This window comes from Montipora foliosa, chromosome 7 (genome assembly GCF_036669935.1).
Source record: "Montipora foliosa isolate CH-2021 chromosome 7, ASM3666993v2, whole genome shotgun sequence".
Lineage (NCBI taxonomy): Eukaryota > Metazoa > Cnidaria > Anthozoa > Scleractinia > Acroporidae > Montipora > Montipora foliosa.
This window is the reverse complement of record NC_090875.1, coordinates 28827680-28840179: the sequence shown is the minus strand read 5'-3', so window position 1 is coordinate 28840179 and position 12500 is coordinate 28827680. Positions and strand designations below refer to the sequence as shown.

Below are 12500 nucleotides of genomic sequence, written 5' to 3'. Positions count from 1 at the left end.
ATGAAAAACCGTATGAACTTGCTCCTGCATTTCGTTATTTATGGTTTCTCGTGATGTTTTCGAAATTCTCAGATTGTAATTTTGAGAACTTTCAGAACATCACTCGTGCCCATAAATCAAAATGCCCTCACGAAATGCACTCGCGTTCATACCAGTTTCCCATATATGTACGTGGATCATGTAATGTAATTTTAGGTGGCATAACAACCACGCATTTGTATAATACCGTCAGCATTCAAATGTATTGGTTGTTCGTTGATAATGACCTGATGAGTGTGGTCAAGCTTTGACCATACGAAACAAAACCTTACAAATAAAACGATGCATTCCTCTTGAAGTCCTGAACAGAGGATATTCCACGGTAGCGAGAGGATATAAATTTTATGTTTGAATGGCAAATTAGGGCGCATATTTAGTGGGCAAAAACAATAGCCTTCCACGCTCTGCACGTGCGTTTTTCACTTTTGTCCACTTCTTTGCCGTCGTCTGCATAACAACAACGTGAAATAGTGTCATTTTGAAGAACTACCACACCCTTGTCTTGTCATATTGAAAAGGTTGAAATAGTCACGAAGCGATTAAAATAACGCGAATTTATATTTTGAGATGACGTTCTCGTTGCTCAAGTTCCCTATTGTTCTTACCACGAGAAGATAAAATTCATATCTTCGAGCTAACTTGAAATTTTCTTTTTCTTATATGGAAAATAGATATAAATGGTAGAGATTGAAAAGAAAGGCGGAAATCGTAAACAACGTCGTTGCTGAATATGACCACTAGTGTTACATACGAAAAACACGCCACTCGCGGTTCTTGGATGTAGTGGTCGTATTTATTCTGCGAGTGTTTTAGTTCCCGGTAAAACGCTTCCGTCCATATCATAAGTCGATATCTACTGTTTTTACAAATTGATCTCTTTATCTTGTACGTTTTGTTTTCCCATTTTAGACCACGTGATTTTCTCAAGTGAACTTTCCTTTTGTTTTTCATTAGTTATGCGTACATATACACGGTCGTGCATAACACGACATTTGAAAGAAACTTTTCCCTAGGTTAACATCACGTGGCCGGAAATGGGAAAACAAAATGTACAAGCTAAAGAGGTCAAAAGGCCATTTCCGAGTTCAAGTCTGCCTTCTCTTCAAAGCGAGTCTAAGTGCGAAGTTTTTGTAGTGATGATTAGTTCTACTTTACATATGAATGAAAACTAATTTTCGTAACAAAAACTTCGCACTTAGACTCGCTTTGAAGATGAGGCAGACATGATCTCGGAAATGGCTTATTGCACGTTGCACGTAACAATATATGATTTTCAGGTAGTCTTTGCCAATCTTGTAAGATCAGTATGTATCGAAAACTAAACTTTCCATACTATGTAAATAGTTAAAATACACGCATTGTTCATTGGGAATAAACTTCGTCACAACTTCCATTTTGCAATTAGTTTGGTAAAGATATATTTTTATTTTATAACCACCAATGAAATACCAAGTGAGCTTTCGAGCGAAAACATGATGTCTTCACACGAGAAGATAACATGTTATTTTCACACGTGAAAAGATGACTTTTGCTATGGTTACACGTGGAAAACGCGCCTTTCGATGCCTTTCGTGAAATGATTTAGTGTTTTTCATTGGTGTTTATATAATAAATAGAATATTACATGGCCGCTTGGAGATACGAAATTTCTCTTCTCGTGTCCCTGTTCGGCTTACAGATGAACAGGGACAAGTCATCCTTGCAGTTACCTGGACAATTGAAGCAATTGTCTCTGATAGACTTCAAAGATATTCTTTTAATTCATTTATCAAGTTCTTTCACCGGAACATATGAGCTCAACAAATTGACCTGCTTCCGAATGAGTGGCGTCATAGCTCAGTTAGTAGAGAGAGCATTGTACCTCCATCGCAGCAGATATGGGTTCGAATCCCGTTGAATTCGAAGCCTCCTGAATTTGTCTATAACCTGAAGTGTCGATAACTTGAGAGACAATTGCTTAAATTGTTCCTAATTTTTCTGTTTCTGACTTTACGTTAGCCTTTAGCCTTAATTTAACGTTATTTCGGTTTGAAAAGACTTCATTCCTGCAGCAGCTCCATAAATAACTTTTCCCTAATAATACTGCGTCATTGAATAAGGATGTAGATACAAGTGGCCAGGAGAGCTATACACTGAAGTTTACAATATGAGCGGCGATTTTGAATCACATTTAGAAACTCGCGGCAAGTACTGTTAACTTTTTATTCAACACGGAAATTCACAGTTCATATCCAAACTATATTTTGGTTTTACGAGGGCATCTAAACGTAGAAAATTGAACTAGCTACTTAATAACCAAGAGTGAGGTCGTTACGGCAAAATCTCAAACTGAGGCCTTGCCGTATTGACCTGGCGACTGCGAGGTCAATACAGCGAGGCTGAGATTTGAGATTTTGCTGTAACGACCAAACTGTCAAGGTTATGAAGTTTTTTTTATTATATGGCTAGCAGAACGGTTCTAGAGAAGAAAAAACTAATTTGCAAAATCTATAATCGGCCCGTCGGCATTACGGGAAAATAATGCCCTAGCGCTTAGCTGCCAAATTGACGAGTAAAATCGTCTGGCGTTAGACAGAGTAAAATACTGAGAATGGCCGGTTCAAGCCGGTTTGGGAGTCAAGGGGTTAAGAACATCAAGATAATGTTGTATCAGATATACAACCACGAATTGATAAAATGATGCTACAATAGCGTTCTACCGCGGTAGACAACCATTATATGTAGATCTCCCGTGACTTGTGAGATGGATGTGGAATACAGTATGGAAGGATAATTGGTATTCTTTGTCAAAATTATCGAATGGTCATGTTGTAGTTTGTATAGGTAACCACGTGATTTCGAATGCAATTTGGTATAAATAAGCACAGTCATTTTTTTTACACTAACAAAATTGTACTAGCCCGTACGAGGGTTTTAAACCCTGATGAAGAAAGGCAGTGCCTTTCGAAGTATTGGCTTTATAGAATTTATCCTTCACCGTTCAATGAGCCTTGCTGTTTTTGGTTTTATGTAACACTTGCGTTGGTGATAAGATATCTTTATCATGATCTGGTGCTTCGGTTTTGTTACGCTGGTCCTTGCTTACAAAGTTTTATCCGTGATGATGATGGTGATAATGATGATGATGTCAGTCTGTTAGCGCAGGTGAGTGGAGACAGATTTTCGAGAGCCGATCTTTAAATTTTGTTAGTGAGCCCTTGTCAACGTTCGAAGGATTGGGCAAAGGGACCCGATACTGCGGGCCTTGCCGATCTTTTCAGTTTTTGTATTCACTCGTCAATGGTCGAAGGATCCAGTTGTCTATGCGGAGAGTTCGTGAAGCCAAGGGTTTGAGTAGGACTGATTGTTTGGCTACGTTCGAATTTGATTTGATTTGAATTACCTAATTGTTAAAGGCCCACCTTCGCCCAAAAGTCATTGCGGTCGTTTGCTTTTGTTTTGAAATGACGACTTGTCCAAATACGTGATGTGATTGGCTAAATGCGCTCTGGCGAATCACCCGGGAAACAACATGTCAGCTATTTAGGTAATTTCGTGTTACACGAAATTCAGTCACGCTGCGCAATGACTTTTGGGCGAATGTGGGCCTTTAAAAGAATAGACCCTTCTCCAAAATGGCAGCAACGGATTTCAATGAGTTAAAATTGAATTGAATGAAAACCTGATACCAGAAATAGAAAGAGCACTTTTACTTAATGCAGCGTTTTCGATGCGGTTACGCCTTTTGTTTAAACGACACCGATCGAGACTGTAACCGAAACCGGGTCGAATTGAAAACGCTGCCAAACGTGGCGTGTTTTCAAAACGATACGGTTTCATCTGTCGTGTAAACGGCGAAACCGTATCGATTTGAATACGGCTACTATTTTGGCGCGACATTTGCATTGTTCGATTCCAAATGGTGAATTTAGCATGTAGTGCAGCGCCCTCCTTCAACATCACGAATTGGATTTTCTGTCGAAAAGGGTTCAGTGTAAACATTTCCAAACCGCATCGATTTTGACGCGGTTTTGAAGTCGTGAAAGCACATTCGTGTGAACGCTGCCTAAGTGACCCTGCATAGTTTCAGCGTATTAGGTGTTATATCAGCTGAGAAAATGTAAGTTGCAATTTGACAAATTTACAGACGTTTGTTTGACTGAGAGTATAGACCATACCCCCAGTGAATGGAACATAAGCCCGGTTTACACTACAGAAAATTTTCGGCACGGCTCGTGTGAAATTGGCACGGGTGCCTAAAAAGCGATCGGCAAACTTTGTTTACACTACACCATTTTTACCGTATCAAAAATACCGTGCCAAAATTTTTGGGCCCGGGTAAGTTCTCTTGTAGACATGCGCACTGCAATTATAATCAAGAACGTCCGCGTGATTTTGGTGGAGAATGAGCAGTTATCTTGAAATTTACGCAAAAAAACCGCTAGCATATATGATTAAGGCTCGAATTTGGTCCTTTAGAGTGTTTACACTACTTGTTCTATCCGAACCGTGCCTATTTTTTCAGCACCCGCACCATTTTTACCCGTGCTCGGACAACCTCGCCGAAGGTCCCAGCACGGGTAAGAATTTTGGTTCGGCACGGATGAAATTTGGTACTGACAGGTTGTTTACACTGCAAATTTTACCCGAGCCGAACCCTTTTTCTTGGAACCCGTGCGAATTTCACCCGAGCCGTGCCAAAAAAAATTCTGTAGTGTAAACCGGGCTTATATATACAAACGTCTGTAAATTTTCATTCTTCAACTTACATTTTTTCAGCTGATGTTACACCTGATATGCCGAAAGTTTGCAGGGTTACTAAAGTAAAGGTGCTCTTTCTATTTCTGGTATTAATTTTTAATCTTAACGTATTTGAAATTTCGGCCGCCATTTTGTAGAAGGGTCTATTGACACTTTAATAACGTTCATTAACGTCATATAAGTTATACACATCCCTTGGGAGTATAGCACATCCCTCGTGGGGGCACCTTCCCTTGTCCGTCTTGAAGGATTGTCATTTGTGCGTCTCTCTCTTGCTTGATTTGATATTTTCGCTATATTTGTTATTTTAGTTATTTTTGTTACATTTATGGGGCCCTTTCCCTTTTCCGTCTCTAAGAATTGTTTTTGTTGGGTGTCTCGCTTGCTTGATTTGACATTTTTGCTTCATTTGTTGTTTTAGTTATTTTTGTTATATTTGTGGGGGGCCCCTTCCCTTGTCCATCTTGGAGAATTGTTGCTTTGCTTCTCTCGCTTACTTGAATTGGTATTTTCGCTATCTTTGTTATTTTTGTTATTACTTTACAAATGTTTTGGTATATTAGTTAGTTTTGCAACTGCGTGCATTTCTGGATAGCCTCGATTTTTGTCTTCGATTTTTTGGGCATAAAATTGGTGTCCTAAAAACCCCAGCTTTGTTCCAACGAAAGGATTTGCTAGAAAAGGCCCGTTTAAATGGTTTCAACATTTGACCAACATGCGTTTTCTTGGTGTGAAAGTTTTGCATTTTTGGATTTCACGGTCCGCCATTACTCAAGTTCAAAACTGACCGATTGGACCTCGGGGGGTTGGATCCAGGGAAGAGTGACGCCTCTTGGTGTTCATTTAACATAGTTTTGAAATCCAAAGTAGAATAAGAATTGATTTTTTGGTCACAGGGGCACTTTAAGAAATCACTGAAATACTGTGTCGTTAAACCTTTTTATTTCCAAGATCAAACCGTTTCTTTTCCTAACTACCACCATAGAATTCGTTTTTGCCTAGTCATAAGAATTTGGTTTTATATCAGGATCGCTCCCCCTCAGTTGATGATAATCTTCATTCTCAATACCTGTCTGACTGACATTTTATTGAAATTGTGAGAAGAATTTACATACTGATCACTCCCGGTGGTTAGAGCACTTGCCTTGAGATTCGGATATCCCGGGTTCAAGACCCGCTCTGACCAATCGATGAATTTTTTCCTGGTAGTACCTGGTTCAACTTCCCAGCTGCACATAAGCAATAGAGGAATAAAGCCATAGAAGGGGAGCTGGGAGAATTCGAGACAGTTATGCAAACCCGAGACGCAGTCGAGGAGAATTCGAGACAGTTATGCAAACCCTCGACTGCGTCTCGGGTTTGCATAACTGTCTCGAATTCTGCCAACTCCCCCTCGTGTTTAGATCAGGCTATGGAACACGGAAAAAGTCCTCTATTGCTTTTATAAAATATTTCTCCAAGATAATTCAACAAATGAAGGAAAATGCTGGGTTTTTTTTATTCTTGACTGAAACAGATTGTCTTGACACACGGTCAATCAAAATTCGTGTGATGTCACAGCCGTGTTTCCGTACTCTCATCTAAACACAGCTATTGACCAATGAGTGTGCGCGTACTATCCTAATTATTGCCAACGAGCGATCCGAGCCGAAAATCAAAATTTTAGTTTCTAAAGAAACTGTGGTACTGCGTCGGTGGGAGATCGAAACAGAAATTGATTTTATAAATCAATTTCTGATCCGAGCCAAAAAGAGAGGATCGCGAGGCGGCAGCATTATAGAGCCGTGCGCGAAAGTATCGTGCTTCAGGCGAAAAAAATGTCGAGTGATCCATAGAAAAAAGTAATGTAAGGTAATAATAGAAAAAAATAAGCCAATCACATCGCGGAAATTTTGCTTGTGACGTAAGTGTGATGTAAGGTGTAGATTCCCTGGAGACTTTAGTAGGGACCAATGAAAGCGCGTGCTTTGATGTGTGATGTCATTAGACAAACTTGCATGACGCGCGCGACTATTGCTGAACTTGTGTTCGGAGGTGAGTGAAACACATTTTTTTTTCCCATTTCCCTGATCATTGGGTTGTGTACCCTTGCTTTGAGTGCTCTTTAATCTTTAATTTCGAACCAGCGTGTTGTATATTGAGTGAACCTGCTCGAAACTAAACCGGCTTATGTGTTATTATCGGCCGCTGTTGTCAATTTCGGCCGTCGGTTCGCGAGTAGAGCAGTTTGTTTTTCGTTTTGTAACCATTAAGTTGTGAACAATTTAATTTGATTTTCTAAGGAAATATGTTCCGTTCAAAAATTACAGCTGTACTTTCCAAATTATTGCAAAACACGTTGACATTTACATTGTTGTTGGAGATACAAAGTGTGGAACTTTTTTTATTGTGTACCGATCAACTCGAAACTTCAGGATCCCCACCCCCCCGGGCAAAGCCCGGGCATTTGAACTTTTGAAGATAAGATTGGATCGTTCAAATTCCCACCCCCTCGGGCCAAAATGTGTTCAAATGCCCAACCCTATCGCCGGATTTGTCTGTCATACCCCACTAAACAACAATCGTCGTCGGTTCCAGTCGTCTTTAATAAAGATCTTTTGAAGACCTTTTTGTAAGCCAATCGCTCACAAATGCTACATCTCTTCTTATAAACTCTTCCATGTCGTCCAAACACGTGTTTTATAAATGTTAGCGATTACGGCTCCCGAAAAAAAAATCATTTGAAACATAACCCTTCCGGTTCAATTTTCCCCACCCCACGCAGGTCAAATTCCCCACTCCCCGGGCACAGAGGATAGTCAAATGCCCGTGGTTTGCCCGGGAAGGGGGGTGGGGGGGGGGGAGTTGAAGTTTCGATTTGATCGGCGCTATTGTTGACTGAATAAGTTAAAACTTACAACTACAGTTGGGTATTTTTGAACTCTGATACAAATCTGCAAACTATGCTTTATATTGACTGTCTCGTTGGCACTTACCGACAGCTATTTCTAGTTTTATAATTGTAAATAGCCAACTGGTTTGCCCCCGGCCAGTCGGGATTCTTAACAGTTGTTGTTGTTATTCTGTTCCGTCGTTTCGTTGTGTTTCATTGGCCCTGAAAAGACCGTATGGGGAGCGGTCAATTAAGTATGTATGTATTTTTGTACGTAACAAAAAGACGACAAAAAATCACGACATTTCTACCTTTCCGAGATCATTTTCAAAAGCGAGCAAAAGTAATTCAACTGACAAACCTGAGGTCGACGGTGCGCTCATTTTACCGCCCCCTCTCCATCAGTGATCCGTTTTACGGGTATTTAAAGCTACTTAAGCTACACTGAAAGGAAAGAAGTCGAAACAAGGATACGAGATTCGGGAATCGAACTCAGGACCTCTTGCACCATGGCCGCGCACTAACCGACTGTGCCACCCTCGCTCCTAAAGGACTCGATAAATGAACTAAATGAATACATTTAACGTTTATCAGAGACCATTGCTTAAATTGTCCAGGTAACTGCAAGGATGACTTGTCCCTTTCATCTGTAGCCCGCACTTCAAATACATTCCTTAATTTCAGAAAAATATATATTTAACAAAAGCTAATTGAAACATGTAAGTTGTGACGTAGTTTATTTGCAATGAACAATGCGTGTACTTAACTATTTACATAGAATGGAAGTTGAGTTTTCGATACATACTGATCTTACAAGATTGGCAAAGGCTACTTGAAATTCATATATTGTTACGTGCAACGTGCAATTGACCTCTTAGCTTTTACATTTTGTTTTCCCATTTCAGACCACGTGATGTTACTCTAGGGAAAATAAAATTCCCTTGAGAACATCACGTGGTTTAAAATGGTAAAACAAAACTTACATGCTAAAGAGGTCAATTTTTAACAACAGCACATATAGAGAGGATATTACATGGCCGCGCGGGGATACGAATTTTATCTTCTCGTGCTGAAAGTATCTCTCACGAGTGAGCGAAACGAACGAGTGAAAGATACTTTCAGCACGAGAAGATAAAATTCGTATCCCCGCGCGGCCATGTAATGTTCTGTTTATTATATAGATATCGATGAAATGCCTAGATTTAAAACAACTTGTTTTTCTCATTTCCGAAAGGATGAAAAAGTGGTCACCAACCGCTAAAACACACACGTTGTGTAACATGAAACAAGATATGAAAGTTGTGAAAAGTAAATCATGATAACGTAAAATTTTACAATAAAAATGTTAATGTCGTAGACAAGAATTATATTAAAGCACAAAAGTATCTTATAATGAAGAAGAAGCTCGCGTTTTATTGGCTAATCGTGTTCGTTACCATGACGACACCTATATCCTCACATGTGAAAGATAAAAATGATATGTTCACTGCGCGCGGTGAAGATATGATTTTTTAGTAAAAGGAGAAATCCTGGTATTTCATCATTATCTATATAATAAATAGATTTATTATATGGACGGGAGTGTTTTACCGGGAACTAAAACACTCGCAGAATGAATACGACCACTTCATCCGGGAACCGAATGGCGTGTTTCTCGTATGTAACACCAGTGATCATATTCAGCAACGCCGTTGGTCACGATTCCCGCCTTTCTTTTCAATCTCTGCCATTTATATCTATTGTCCACATAATAGAAAGAAAATTTCAAGTTAGCTCGAAGATATGAATTTCGTGTTCTCGTGGTAAGAACAATAGGGAACTTAAGCAACGAGAACGTCATCTCAAAAAATAAATTCGCGTTATTTTAATCGATTCGTGACTATTTCAACCATTTTTTAATATGACAAGGGTGTGGTAGTTTCTCAAAAATGACACTCGTCGGAATGGCACCTAATTTAGGGGAGAAAATGAAAATTTATCCTGAAGTGCTGACGTTCTTCATAAAACCTCAAATTTGGCTATTTCACGTTGTTGTTTGGCGTAGATAGATTCCCGAGAGGATATGAATTTTATGTTTGAGTTGGAAACAGTCCATTTTACAGTTGTGTGCTTAGTTACCTGGCCTATGCGTGAAAGTGAGGCAAAGAAACGGACAAAAGTGAAAAACGCACGTGCAGGGCGTGCAAAACCATTGTTTTTGCCCACTAAATATGCAAATTTGTGACGTTCTTGTCGCCGTCGCCGTTGTCGTTGCTTAAGCTTCCTAATAGACCTCTTTACAGTTGTGTGCTTAGTTACCTGGCCTTTGAATGAAAGTGAGGCTGGTGTTGACCTTGTTATGATACAGACCTCCCTGCTTGACTTTGTTTTGATGAAAACCTCACTTTCATTCATAGGCCAGGTAACTAAGCCAAACCAATAAGTTTGGATGCTGGCGGTATTATACAAATGCGTGGTTGCTATGCCACCTATAATTACATTACATGATGCATATACATGTATGAGAAATTGTATAAGCGTCACTGTCTATAAATTCATAAAATGAAGTTGCAAGTTTAAATGCGAAAAAGGATGTCACGCAATTTCCCACTCACCCTACAACCTCTTCGGGGCAGCGTTGCGTGACATCCCAAAAGCGGATGAGACGAAGACGATCAAGGACTATAGTCGTCCTTACCAAATTCAATGCACTTCAATTGCAGCTTATACCGTCATTCACTCAAATTTAAACGCTAAAGTCAAATTCGATCCACCAACTTAATCTTCACTGGTTTCTCGGGACAAAACAGTAACTTTTGTACGCAGTCCAGTTCCTCGCCAATATACTCAACGCGAAACCTCTGGAGTAACTAGAAGGAAAGAAAGAAATTACCGTCGCATAATTCTATTTATTATTATAAAATGCTTGTTTCATTTCTTCTCAAGTTTTTATCACGCAAACGGCGAGAAAAAAGTGAACGGGGAAAAATTAACTCGTAAAGCTGACCTTGCAAAGGAACAGGTAGATTTCCAATTCTGCGACCCGCCGACCTGTAAAGACCATATTGACGAGAGGTAGTGAATTGAAATGCTACAAAGTATACAAAGCTAATGCTGTTGGCTGGTAATCAGGTATTATAGTGATTAACAAGCAAGTTTGAGGACTGACTCAGCGACAGAGTGACTGCCGATTGACCTGCTAACCGACCGGGAGAGTAACTAAGTGATTGACTGGCGTGGTGATTGACTCACTGACTCACTCGCTCATTCAATATCACTGACTCACTGACTCACTGACTCACTCACTCACTTATTCACTCACTCACTCACTTATTCACTCACTCACTCACTCACTCACTCACTTAGGAAGCCTTTCATCACGCAAAAAGTCACAGCCAATTTTTTGATGTATTAAATAATGACGAAACTATACGAATGCACTCTACAGGCAATACATCAAGCCAACTACACATTAAGAATGCTCGTTCCTCCATAAAGAAACAGCTTAAAAAGGACTACATTCGAAATTGGCTGAAGGCTCGCAACAACACTTCCGAAGGCTCTAGAGAGAAATTTACACACAAAGAAGTCAAATTCGACTACCAATTGGAAGACTATCTCAAAACTATCAGAAACCCAGCACATAGAATAAGTATGACAAAATTGCGTCTGGGGGTTCATAGCTTGCGAATACAGACTGGGAAATACGAAAATAGAGGTGCACCAATCCCAGTAGATGGAAGAACGTGTTTAGTCTGCAATAGAGGCTATATAGAAGATGAGCGGCACTTCTTGATGTATTGCCCAGGGTACGATAACATTAGAAATGAGCTCCATTCTCTCCTTTCAACACACGATGTTGTTTTCAAAAGCCTTAATGATGAGGATAAAATACGGTATTTACTTACCCTAGAAAACGAAAGCACTTCAAAGATAATAGGTAAATACACATATTTAATGTTTCAGAAGAGAAAAGACTTCCTAAATGCAAAATAATTAAAATAATAATTTTATACCAATTGTATTACAAGTAATTGTATGATCTTTTTAGTTAATTAGTTATTCTAGTAGATATCATCACCTTTATTGTAACGAGACCGATACCTCCCTTTGGAGAGTAAGGCGCAATAAAGATTTACTGTTTACTGTTTACTGTTTACTCACTCACTCACTCACTCATTCACTCACTGGCTCACTCAATAACTGACTAACTGCGTCACTGACTGACAGACGGACTCATTGACTCACTCACTCACTGGCTGCCTGACTCAATGACTGCCTCACTGACTGACAGACTGACTGACTAACTGTCAGACTAACTGACTGACAGACTAACTGACTGACTCTCTGACTGACTCACTGACTGACAGACTGACTGACAGACTGACTAACTAACTGTCAGACTAACTGACTGACAGACTAACTGACTGACAGACTAACTGACTGACAGACTAACTGACTGACTATCTGACTGACTCACTGACTGACAGACAGACAGACTGACTCACTGACAGACTGACTCACTGACCGACTCACTGACTGACTCACTGACTGACTCACTGACTCACTGACTCACTGACAGACTCACTGACTCACTGAAAGACTGGCATAAATTAAAAGAATGACTTCCAATAAGGAGATGTAAGTACTGGTCTACAAGTGTGCAACAGACAACAAATAAACAAACAAATAAAGGCATTCATTTTCTTACCCAAGCAACTCCGCACACCGTATCCAAATGGCACACTAGAAAAAGAGTGATATTCGCCTCTGTTTTCTCTCAACCATCTTTCAGGTTTAAATTTCAAAGGGTCTTTAAAGTACTTTTCGGAACGAGCAGTGCAATACTGTTCCATAGCAATCCAAGTCT

The 12500-nt window shown here is 39.8% G+C and overlaps 1 protein-coding gene across 1 annotated transcript in view; it reads right to left on the bottom strand.

Annotated features, from left to right (window-relative positions):
- Positions 1-8369: 8369 nt before the first annotated feature.
- The window catches only part of LOC138011707 (cytochrome P450 27C1-like), a 16727-nt gene continuing 12596 nt past the window's right edge, over positions 8370-12500 (bottom strand). Inside the window, exons 7-9 of the mRNA XM_068858840.1 lie at positions 12342-12498; positions 10638-10681; positions 8370-10500 (exon numbers count right to left, since the gene is read on the bottom strand). Of these exons, the coding sequence (XP_068714941.1) occupies positions 10390-10500; positions 10638-10681; positions 12342-12498 (312 nt within the window). The 3' untranslated portion in view covers positions 8370-10389. The remainder of the gene's footprint in view (positions 10501-10637; positions 10682-12341; positions 12499-12500) is intronic.